The sequence below is a fragment of the Cokeromyces recurvatus genome, assembly GCF_025118155.1.
Source record: "Cokeromyces recurvatus strain NRRL 2243 chromosome Unknown BX663scaffold_33, whole genome shotgun sequence".
Taxonomy (NCBI): Eukaryota; Fungi; Mucoromycota; class Mucoromycetes; order Mucorales; family Mucoraceae; genus Cokeromyces; species Cokeromyces recurvatus.
Genome location: NW_026251419.1, coordinates 278,972 through 290,496, shown reverse-complemented (window position 1 = coordinate 290,496; position 11,525 = coordinate 278,972). Strand labels below are relative to the sequence as shown.

At 31.2% G+C, this 11,525-nt stretch overlaps 3 protein-coding genes across 3 annotated transcripts; 2 read left to right on the top strand and 1 right to left on the bottom strand.

Moving 5' to 3' along the window:
• Positions 1-85: 85 nt before the first annotated feature.
• BX663DRAFT_522554 (WD40-repeat-containing domain protein) lies at positions 86-2,633 on the bottom strand. Its single transcript, XM_051529398.1, has 11 exons — positions 2,385-2,633; positions 2,082-2,322; positions 1,795-1,861; positions 1,519-1,646; positions 1,289-1,371; positions 1,122-1,233; positions 986-1,061; positions 837-920; positions 649-774; positions 559-588; positions 86-479 (listed from the first exon to the last, which is right to left on the bottom strand). The coding sequence occupies exons 1-11, from the start codon at positions 2,440-2,442 to the stop codon at positions 186-188; spliced, it is 1,299 nt and encodes a 432-aa protein (XP_051379162.1). The 5' UTR covers positions 2,443-2,633; the 3' UTR covers positions 86-185.
• Positions 2,634-2,858: 225 nt separating this feature from the next.
• On the top strand, positions 2,859-4,426 carry BX663DRAFT_522549 (Svf1-like-domain-containing protein; the record flags this gene model as incomplete). The annotated part of the gene is made up of 6 exons (XM_051529397.1): positions 2,859-2,871; positions 2,938-3,125; positions 3,240-3,356; positions 3,483-3,781; positions 3,869-4,118; positions 4,200-4,426. 5 exons carry the CDS (start codon positions 2,859-2,861, stop codon positions 4,023-4,025), a joined length of 774 nt encoding a protein of 257 aa, XP_051379161.1. The 3' UTR covers positions 4,026-4,118; positions 4,200-4,426.
• A 336-nt stretch (positions 4,427-4,762) lies between these two features.
• Positions 4,763-7,834, top strand: BX663DRAFT_555267 (uncharacterized protein; the record flags this gene model as incomplete). Its single annotated transcript, XM_051531605.1, has 8 exons — positions 4,763-4,895; positions 4,979-5,086; positions 5,313-5,611; positions 5,680-5,742; positions 5,822-6,252; positions 6,330-6,412; positions 6,459-6,515; positions 6,573-7,834. The coding sequence occupies 8 exons, from the start codon at positions 4,763-4,765 to the stop codon at positions 7,832-7,834; spliced, it is 2,436 nt and encodes an 811-aa protein (XP_051379160.1).
• Positions 7,835-11,525: the final 3,691 nt, after the last annotated feature.

Genomic DNA, 11,525 nt, shown 5'->3' with positions numbered 1-11,525 from the left:
AAAATAACAATAACGTAACAGTCAATAAACAAGCTTATTTAAATAAATAAACAAACAAAACAAAAGGATAGAAAACTCTTTTCTTTTTTTTTTTTTTTTTTTTTTTTTTTTTTTTTTTGAAAAAAAGGAACATGTTAATTTGTTCCTGAAATATATTTACAGTAGTTTACAAAGACATTTTTTTTTCAAGGTCGACTCCATGAACGAATCCTTCCTCGTCGATCCGTAGTTAAAATTTCATCCTCAGTAAATATAACATCAACACATGGATCAGGATGAATAGTTTGCTTCACTATTGGCTGTAAAGACGGTACCTGCGTTTTAAACAATAGCGGATGAATAGTAGGCAATCTAGTATGTTGTGTCGTTAAGGGTGTAAATGGAGCAATAACTTCATTACTAGTATTATTACTGCTTCCATTATTATTACTATTACTACTAATACTACTACTACTACTTCCAAAAGAGATGGCCTTTTCCTAGAAAACTTTTTTTGAGGTCTTTCAACTATATTTTCTTCTTTCTAGGGATATGTAATAAAAGTGATGCAGTCATTACAGGCGTAGTTTTAGAATCTTTTCTTATTATCTAGATTTTTTTTTTCAATAGATTAATTTCATTTTATATGTATCACAGTGATTTATTTACCTGTTTGGGTTTATGAAGAGCATTGACTGAAAAGTTCCATAATAAAAGTTTACAATCTTCACCTACACTTGCAAACCTATACTCAGTATCATCACAATATAAAGGGTCAAATGCTACATCTGTCACCTATATTAAATCAAAAAAAAAATTAATCTAAAGTAAAATAAGCTTTATTATTTTAAACTTACCCATGATTTATGACCTTGGCATCTAGCTACAATTCTTTTCTCTTTAAATGACCAAATTGTCACTAAATCATCTTGACCACCTGTCTAATAATTAAAAAATAAATAAATTATACATGTATACATATTCTATTTTATAAGCTTTAATTTACCAAGATATAATGTCCATCGGGGCTCCAAGTTACACATAACAATCCACCAAAATACCCTACAAACACATCACATAGCCTTTAAAAGCATAATATGAGTTAAATGATAATGCAAAATGCAATTGAATATGTTAAATACCATTCATTTATATAGTCAATAACTCTTAATAATCCATCTTTCCCAACTATAGCTAAATGCTGATTTCTGGTGAAAATGAAAAAGCTATTAAGAAAAAAAAAACACGCAAGTGCTCATTTAGTAATTCGACTATTTATTTTATTTTATTTTTTATATATATAATTTACCTACAATCCCTTTCCTGCTTACACGCCAATGGGCTATTGGATTATATTTGTTATTAAATTTATTTGGCTTCGTGATCTGAAAACTATAAAAAGAGCGACAATCTTTTAGTTATTTTTATTTTTTTCCTATTAGATACAATTCATTTTTTTTTTTTTTTTTTTTTTTTTTTTTTTTTTTTTTTTTTTTTTTTTTTTTCAATTCATCTGCCCAGGAACTAGGTTCATTTAACTGAAAACTTTGATCATCTCGGTCCTTTTCTAATATCAAAATAGATCCGTCTTCAAAGGAAGCCATAAAGGTGTCTTCAAAGCCTGGAATCCATTTAATCATCGTCACACTCGAGGCATTCATGATACCCTAATCCCCCCAAAAAAAAGAGGATGTAATAAGATGGTTATTCAACTTGTATTTTTTTTTTCTTTCTTTCCTTCTCTTCTCTTAATCTTTACATTCTTGTTTAGACGTGTATATCTATTACAGTCCGTATCATACCATATAATATCACCAGAAGAAATCCAATCAACACATCAAAAGAATTGACGTCATGACAAGTTGGATAGGCTTTACCAAAACTTAACTACATAACGGATCCTAATATATACATACATACATACATACATTTAAGGTTCTATGATAATCAAGGCTTGCTTGCTTGCTTATTATGATTACCTTCATTGGCTCATTCATATCTATACAGTAAAAGTTTAATCCCAAATTAAAAAATAATTGCTTGTTGTTATATAGAGTCTTTGTCGTGTTTGCTACGTTTATATTATAGGAATCAAAAATGACGATTTTAATTTTAACAAGTTATTTTTAGGTCGTTTATTAGTAGTGTGATGATGGTATCGGTTAAAGAAAGAGGATAATAGGATAGCAGATGATTCTGGGTCGTCGCTTTCATTTGATAATGATGATGAATGTTCCTTGTTAGGTGACAGATAAAGATTGCTTAGTAGGGAAATATGTGTACCTGTCATAAACTGGGGCGGTGTATCGAAGAAAATATCGCAGACGAGTCTATAAGCACCCTCTGGCGTATTAATTTGTTTACAATGACAATTCTCATTCGTAGGTGGACAAGGCTTAAGTAACTAGGTTTGTCAAACGTACTGTGACGTCGACTCGATGACAGAGGTGGATTATAGTACATGCATAAAATTGTTTGAATTATATTCTAAAGAGGAATATCTATAACTAAATATAGGCTTGCTTAAAAGGAAGACTATACATTTACAAAAAAGAAGAGAAGAGAAGGAAAAGAAAAAAAAAATTATTATTATTCTTTATTTTCTGTGACTATTTAGAAAAAAAGAAAAAATAATAAATATAATAAAAAAAAAAAAAAAATGAAATAAAAATAAATAAATTTTGCATAAACCATTTTATTGCTGCGTTTAATACATTCTAAGGTTAATTACATTATGGTTACAACAAGTATAATTTAAGTGTAACGACAACTATATTATTCTTCACGTCACAAGAATAATATAATAATATTTATAAAGCCTTTTTTTTTTTTTACTCATCTTCTCTACCCCTCCCCCTTTTTTTTTAACTTAATAAATAATGTCTTCCTGGTGTAAAGTATTTTAATTTACGGTTATAATTTCAATTTTTATAAATTTAATATTTCTTTAAACGTTAGTTTCGCAACTTTCAAGTACTGTTTCAAATGTAACTGGCTTTGGTTCGGCAGTGGATGGTCTACGAACCGTAGCAGATACAATTAAAGATGGTGAAGCTTTTACTCCTCTTAATGAACATGATCTTGAATGGACTTTAGCGTCAGGTTCATCTACTGAAAATCAAGTTTTTTATATAACTACAAGACAGGTGGATTTGCTTTTGTTCAACTGATTCATTCTAATATTGGGTAATCATCATCATCATCATCTTTATATACATATTTATTTATTTTTTGGTTTTTTTTCTTCTTTCTTTCTATAGTTTATGGAATCCTACTATTTCTTTACTTGCCGCTTTTATGATCCACCCACGAATACCAGTATTTTTAAAAATATTAATATGAGCAGCAAATTTGAACTTTCATCCAACAAACGCTCTGTAAAACCGACTTCTTTTCTATCACGCTTGATGAGAAACAAGAGTGTTTCAAAATCAACATTACTCCCCTGAATTAGTTGTCTCATTCGACTTTAAACGTATCGATAAAGGGTTTAAAGTAGTGAGGGTAAGACTTACTTGGGCAAGGATGCAGGCTTTGTCTCACACAAATTTTGGCCTCGTGCGCATGCACAGGGGACCTTCATCATTAACCAAACCATTTATGAATTGGAAGGTGATGGTATGTTCGTTCATGCAATCCAGGGTATGCAACCCCAATTGATTGCTTCCACCTGGAACTTTGCCAACTTTCATTCTGATCAGGCATCTCTAGGTATGATGCAATTTCAGACTACAAAGCAATATGGATCCGTTCATGTCAACCAGGCTCGTTGGTATTGGATAACAAGCTCATCATGGTCTCTGTTGAAAATACGTCGACTTATTAGAAATGAAAAAGGATGAAGATACTCAATATGATATTCCTCAAAGGGTGAAACTGTCTTGGAAAGGAAAAACGATCGAAAAGTAAAGAAGATGTGGTCAATAGAGATGGTCGTGGAGGTCAAGAATTTGATCGATAAAATTGATATCTTGGCTGAAATTCCATATGTCATTCGCAAGCTAGTACAAACGTTTTTTAGTGCCATATATTTATCAGTGGCTTGATAAGGCAACAGCTTAATATCAAGATTGGTGATAAAGTAATTAATACAGAAGGATATTGCTTCCAAGAACTAGTCTTTGTTTCTAATTTTTAGAGTAAAAAAAAGAAAGAACAGAAAACACACACACACACACACATACATATATTATGTAATAATATTCATTTAATGTATTTAGCTTTATCGTATTTGCCATCTAATTTGTATCCTTTAAATTAAATTTGCCGTCCCTTTTTATTTTTAAACCTCAAAAATTAAAGTCATTGACAAATACTTTATGGTAAATGCCAAGCGTAAGCCGTTATTTATTGCAATACCAAAACGATAGGAAAAAGCTGGAATTTCTGTTAATTGAAACAAAAAAATATTATATAATAATAATAATAACTGAGCATAAAGGAAAGAGTAGTTAAAAAAAAAAGAGGTTGAAAATGAGTCTTCGAGACACTGTTTGATAAAGGAAAATGGTTGGCTTGAAGGAGAAGAAAAAAAAAACACATCAGTTTTTTTTTTTTTTTTTTTTTTTTTTTTTTTTTTCCCGTAACTGCAAACTTTTAAAGGTCGAAAGAATGTGGATTGAATCAGATTTATAGCGAAGGCTGTAAATAAATAAATAATTTTCATTATATTTGCCCGACGATTTTTCAATACATTTTTTTTCCTCCTCTCCGTTTTTTAATCATAAATTGCATAGTTTGTTATAATGGCAACAACTATTTTAATGGTAAATCGTGGGCTGACATGTTAGATGACGATGATCCTGACGACCTTCCTTCACCTAGCAATGAACTCTTGAATAACAACTTGTTTTCGATGAGCGACACTAAATCAGCACAAAAAGAAGAGGAGCTGGATTTAATTAGTTCGCCATTAGGTCAAAACGATTTCCATTGAAGAGGATATATAAACAACAACAGGTAGTAGTAGAAGTTAGTGATACTACTACTATTATTTCAGATAAAGAAAAAATATCAGTCACCGAAAATAGTGTTGATGATGAACAAGTTAATGGCATGTCTAATGATGAACAACTTGCTGATGAAACTAAAATTTTTACTCAACAAGGTAATGAAGGAGACTATAAAAACAGATTGTTGAGGGAGAAGGAAAGCCTGCTGATGAGACCGGGAAGGAAACTATAGCGATGATATTAACAAAAAGGTAACACAAAAAATGCACAAACCTGAAAAAATAAAAATAAAAAATAAAATAAAATAAAAAATACAGTAATAGAGAATCAAGATGAGCTTATTAAAAAAATTGATTCCAATTTCAACTAATGATTCTATAGAGGTCAAAGACAATGAAAAAGTACAGCCTGTTGATCAAGTATTGGAAAAAGAAGTTCATCAATCTGTTGGAGAAAACAAAAACGAATCATTTGTGCAAAAGGAGCCTATTGAAGAACAAAATGTAATACAGCCCGAAAGTTCTGTATCAAAAGCACCTATTAAAGAAGTAACTCAGTCAGAACCTCAATCTAAAAACACCGGTAATATCAGTTGGGCTGATCTTATGGACGCCAGTGATGATTCTGAAAATTCATTTATTGAAGATAATTCACTTGTTGAAAAAGAAAATGTTGAATTTGTTGATAAAGAGGCTGATCAGAATAATAAAGCAATCGATGGTTGTCAGAATTTGCTTATATAAACAAGCAGACTGAAAATTTAGTCATCAAAGATGAAGAGGGAGTTTGTAAGCCTGTTAAGGAGGAGGAGGTTGGTATATCTAAATATGCGTCAAGTGGCTGGGGTGACTTTATTAGCACTAGTAAGGACACTGAAGGATGGGCTATAGGAAGTTCACTGTCGGATACTAAGACAATTGAAAACAATTCAAACAATACCTAATGACGCCTCCACTAGCTGGAGTCATTTCGGTCAACAAGAGGATGATAAATATACTTGGGATACTCATGAAACAACTCACACTCGTGTTCGTGCTCGACCCATAATTGCTAAAGAAGTCTTGCAACGACTCAAAAATATGACTACAACTACAACAAAGAGTTGGGAAAAGAAGGTATCCAATAAGCCAAAATCTGTTGAAAATCAGCTTAATACAGTTGACTTTAGTGATACTGCTAAAAGCATTTGGGCTACACCGTCTTATCAAACCCGTAGATACTCTAATAGTCCACACAAGAGCCCAACGATTCCTAACAATGATAAAGATAAAGACAGGGATTCGCATGTCCACACTTTACAAAATACTAAAAAAGATAGTAAGTATCTTCTTAATTACCTAAGTATTTTTTTTTTTTTTTTTTTTTTTTTTTTTTTACTTTCCTTTTATGTCTTTATAGGTGTAATGGTTGGGACATTAAGAACAATAATACTAAATTAAACACAAATGAAAGTAGTGATTCGAATGCTAATAATAAGAATGGTAGTATAAATTAGTATACCTATGAGCAGCATGTGTATTGATATAGTAATTTTAGATGAAAATTCATGGACTTCTAATGATAATTATGTTTTTACAGTAGAAGGTAATAATAATAATAATAATATGTTATTTAAGTATGATGATTATTTATTGTATATAGCTATTACGAAAGAAAACAATACTGCAACAATGAACGCATGGAGCACTGCAGCAGAACAATTTGATAAAGAAGCTTCAGAGCTCGAAAAGAAGATTTCTATGATGAAAGAAAATAACATTCCTTTAGTGACTGTCGAGCAACAAGCTACCGCCATCGATGCATGGAATTCTTCAGCAACTTCATCTACTGTAGAAGAGCCTAAGAAGGAACATGATGAAAGTTGGGACCCAAATGCTTGGCCATCACCTCAGTCCCTGGCTGATCAGTGGGAGGTGATGGATACTACTAAGAACAAACAGTCAAATGTTGTAGAAGATCAAATGGGAAAAAACGAAGTTTCACAAAATCAGTCTACTTGGGATACAAACACTACTTCTTGGAATAATGAACAGACTACTTGGAATACAAACACCACCTCTTGGAATAGTGAGCAGCCTACATGGGATAATCAACAATTTTCTTGGGGAAATGACAAACAAGAAACTCAATGGGGCGCACAACAACAGGACTTTCCAACTACAAGTGAGAGCACAAGTTTGAATGATATACTAAGTAGAGACAATACTATTGCTACGCATAAACCTAATACTAAAGGTAGTAGTAGTTGGAAGGATATATTATCTGTTACGGAGAACGATAACATTGCTGGATGGAATTCATTTGCCAAGCATAATGATGAGGCAGTGCAATCATTCAAGAAGAATGATAAACCAAAAGAGTCTATGATTCAGCAACAAGAATCACAATCACGACAAGTGGAGCCACTCTGGAAGCAATCAAATGCTAATGTTCCTGGATCTACTAATAATGAACATCCATCTGCGGCGATTGAAATGCCAACTATTCGATTAAGTGACTTTTTGACTACTAAAGAGCCTACTACTACTACTACTACTGCTGCTGCTACTGCTGCTCCAATAACCATTGATATGCCAGCTGTTCGCTTGGAGGATATTATTTCTACTCCAAATAACACAGTTGATATGCCAACCATTCGCTTAAGCGACTTTACAAATACTAAACTTCCCCCTACCGCTGAAATTAAACTTAGCCTAGCTGATCTTTCTAAGGAAGACCGTAGCCTTATTTTGAGTTTAGCTGATAATTCACAACAAGAGATTACTCTTCATCTTAGTGATTTCATGAAGGCCAATAAGAATGAAAAGAAATTTAATTTTGTATATACTGGACCCTCTTTAGATCGTGAAGCACCAAAGGAGATCACAATGAGTTTGAATGATTTGATCTCCGGGCATTTTTGAGAAAAATTAAAAAAGAAGTAAATATTAATTTAATAAATATAAAATAATAATTTTGATGTTATATATAATATGGATAGAAGTGGTAGTAATATTTGTAAAGTATCCAAAAAAGAAAAGAAAAATAGCCTTTTTTTTATAGATTGAAATATCTCGATAACTGAGACGATATTGATGCATGATCTTTATTGTACATATAAACTGTATAAATCTATTAGGTAATATAAATTATCACATTAGATAGGCATACATGGCTTAGGGACTTGAAACAAAAAAAGAAAGACACTTTGTATGCATAGACCTATAAAATTTAATGTATACATATATACAGTCAATACGATGGACATTGTCGCCAATTAACAAATAATTGTCGCAAAAGAAATTTCGTTTTAGGAAAAGCGTATTATCGTAATTGTATTAAAATTTCTTTTAGAGGGGTTCTTTATATATACATTTGATAATTTTGTTATAGAACAAGCTCTGGATATAAGCACAAATAATATTATAAAAGATGGATTACATAATACAGGACAAACTATAAACCTGAACATATAATAATAAAAGATAACATATTTTTTGTACACTCTTTGAAACTCTATCTCTTTCTTCTCTTTAAAGCCATTATTCCTTTCAAACTGATCAAACTAAAGAGCCTTGTTATCATGATCATCATAAAAAAGAGCTCAATTACCATAATACAGTAATAAGAAAGCTTACAGCCTAACTATTTAAAATGCATAAACTGCCAAGAATATCTTGTACAATTGAAAATAAAACTGCTGTATAAAATGACATTTTTTATATTATTGATAGCTTATTTATTTACTCTTATTCTTTTTGGAGAATGTATGAATATCATGCTCTGTCGTGTAACTGCAATTTAACTAGTTTTAGCTTAATTATTTTACAAGAATGCTCAACATATTCACATGAATACATATAACAAACTTGTTTTCTTTTTCTTACTTTCTTACTTTCTTGCTTACTTTCAAAGAAGACAGTAATGCTTTACTACATTCAAATAAAAGGCAAAACTTATCTCTAAAGTATTAAAAAGAAAAGAGAAAAAAAAAGAAAAGGAGAAAGGCAGGAGAGAAGATTTAACGCAAAGTAAATTAAAAACAAAAAAAAATACGCTAAGATTAAACTTTAATAACTTCTCCTTCTTTTCGTTTATTTTTTTTCTCCTGAATTTTACTATAAAAAAAAGTACATTTTTTCGTTTTTTTCCTTTTTTTTCTTCTTCTTTTCTTTAGCTTTTTTTTATTTTTCCTATTCTTCTTTATTTTTACTTGAAACTATGGGTAGACATTGTCAGGGTTATGAAGTGTGCTCAAGTCACATAGCTTGGCTTACTTGAGTTTGTAGAACTGTCCGTTTATAACATGGCTAAAGGAGAGGGCCTAGACTCTCTTTTGGTTACTACATGCATATCCGCCTTCACCTTGGGTTATTGCAACCTTAGATAATTGATGGGACCTTATCGAATTTTGACTGCTCAAGTTTGATTTATTTCCAAAGGAGGAGGGAAATAAAAAGGATACTTGGGGTTGGAAATTGTAAACCTGTTCCTTTTTTAGGGAGATTAGCGTACTCTTTGTCTGCACCATTGAAAGGGCTTATCTCAAGGTTTAGTTTTTCTGTTTTTCTTTTTGGAGGTTTTTCCTTCTTTTTATTTTTATCTAGTTGCTGTTTATAAAATAAAAATAGATAAGGATGCACAGCTTACGTTTCTGACCGTGGTTTTTTCATCTATTTATTTAGTTGAAGAATCCCAACTTGTATTTACTGTTAAGTCAAAAGTAGATGCTAGGGGTCAAAGAAGGGACATTCTCAGGTAAACAATAGTCAGGTCGTGCACTTCATGTATCTGGATTCCTTCCACTTCGCCACGCTACAGGTCAGAATGTTTAGCCCGGCTTCCAATGAAACTTACATCCAACTGTATTTTTTATTGGGTAGGAAGTGAGGAATCCTATCTTTTTCTTCTGCAAGGCTTGGGCCAGGTTGGACTTTGCCAAGTGTCTACTAGTTGAAATTGGACGTTTATCTTTCAAGTAGAAATTTAGAGGGAGAAGAAAAAATTACAGCCCGTATCAATTTGTAATTGTATGGGTTGTAATATTATTTTTGGGATTAGATATGCTTTCACCTTCTCGTGGTTAATCCTGTTAGTATCAAGTCTCTTTTAAAGAGATTTGAGAACTAAGAAAAGCATCTTTTTTTATAATATTAATAAAAATGAAAAAAAAAATAATTTAATAAAATCGTGTTCTACAATAAAGTTGCTTCTCTAATAAGTATTTTATTATAACAAAAGTGGTGAAAGACTATAACAGCACAGTGTATAAATATTAAAAAGATTATTGTATATTTTCCCTAAGATTTCTTTCCTCTCAAGGTAAGTTATGTATGGTTAAATAAATTCAGCATCACTAGAATGTACATTGTCAGAATAAGACTAAAACTAGCCAACATTCATAATGAGCATTCATAATCTGATTGCTGTACAAAAGACTGTTCATCTTTAGGGTATAACTTGAAGTTGTTTCAAGCCTTGCCATCATAAATATCCATTATTTAAACTGGAAATAAACTAACTTTGGTTTTCCAACTAGTGATTTTTTTTTCAACACAATTTTCTCCAAGAAAAATTTTCTTTGGGTATTGATTATTGAGTAGTTATATATATAAAGACTGAAGGGAGGCTTGACCGATTCATCGAAAAGAAGTTGTTGAAATATCTCAGCCTTTGCAAAGGATTTTTTTTATTACAAAATTTTCTACAAAGACAATCCCTTTACTCCTCAGTAACGTATCTACGGATGTTATAATGTCACTTAATACAAGAAACGTATTATTGAAGTCTATCATGAAAACAAAAAAAGATTTCCATTTGACATCACCTGTAAAATGTAATAACACGTTTTTGGAAACGATACTGTTAGATAAAGTCTTTTATTGAGGTATTAATGAAGGTCATCATTGTTTTGAGGTTTTTGCCAGTTACATATTGCTCTTGGATGAGCATTGACTTCATAAAGAATATAAAGGGTAATTGCTCCTTCAGTAAATTTGTCTCCTTATATGGATTAATTAAAGGAAAATCTATAAATTAACTAAAGTTAATGCACATGATGTGAACATACATTTAATAAGAAACTACTGCTATCTTTTATTATGTACGATGCATCTTGCTATTAGATGACTTCTTTTCATAATTCATATGTTGATGCACTCACTATTTATCGCTAACTTGAACCCTTCTACAATACTCGACTGTTTTTTTCTTTTTTTTACTTATAATATAGAGTAGATTTTCTTATTATTATCTTATTCACCTTAAATTACACTAAAATAGACTTCTTCTAAAAATTTCATAAAAAAGAAAAAAAAAAAAGGCAGATCGCCAAGTTTTATTCAGCAATTAAACTATTTCCCTGGCAGATTGTGTCGTCGTTGACTATAGAAAGTATAGTTAATTACTATTATAACATTACTCTTTTTAGGAATTTATATCCTTTTTTTTTAGTAGAGTAAAAAGCCAAAGAGTACAATCCACGACCTCTAATAAGAAGGTGCTTATAATCCAGTGTTACTATCGAATAGTACATGACATACTTAATAATGGCTTATCTGCTGAAGATCCAGGAGACTCTATACAACTTGATAATGAATCGGTAATAACGCCTTT

Bases quoted from the DNA above. Each gene is read 5' to 3' on its own strand.
- BX663DRAFT_522554 (XM_051529398.1), bottom strand. From the start codon at position 2,442: ATGTACTATAATCCACCTCTGTCATCGAGTCGACGTCACAGTACGTTT. The intron at 775-836 runs GTAAGTTTAAAA...GATTTAATATAG, and splicing joins GCCAAGGTCATAAATCATGG to GTGACAGATGTAGCATTTGA. The intron at 589-648 runs GTAAATAAATCA...AAAAAAATCTAG, and splicing joins CTCTTCATAAACCCAAACAG to ATAATAAGAAAAGATTCTAA.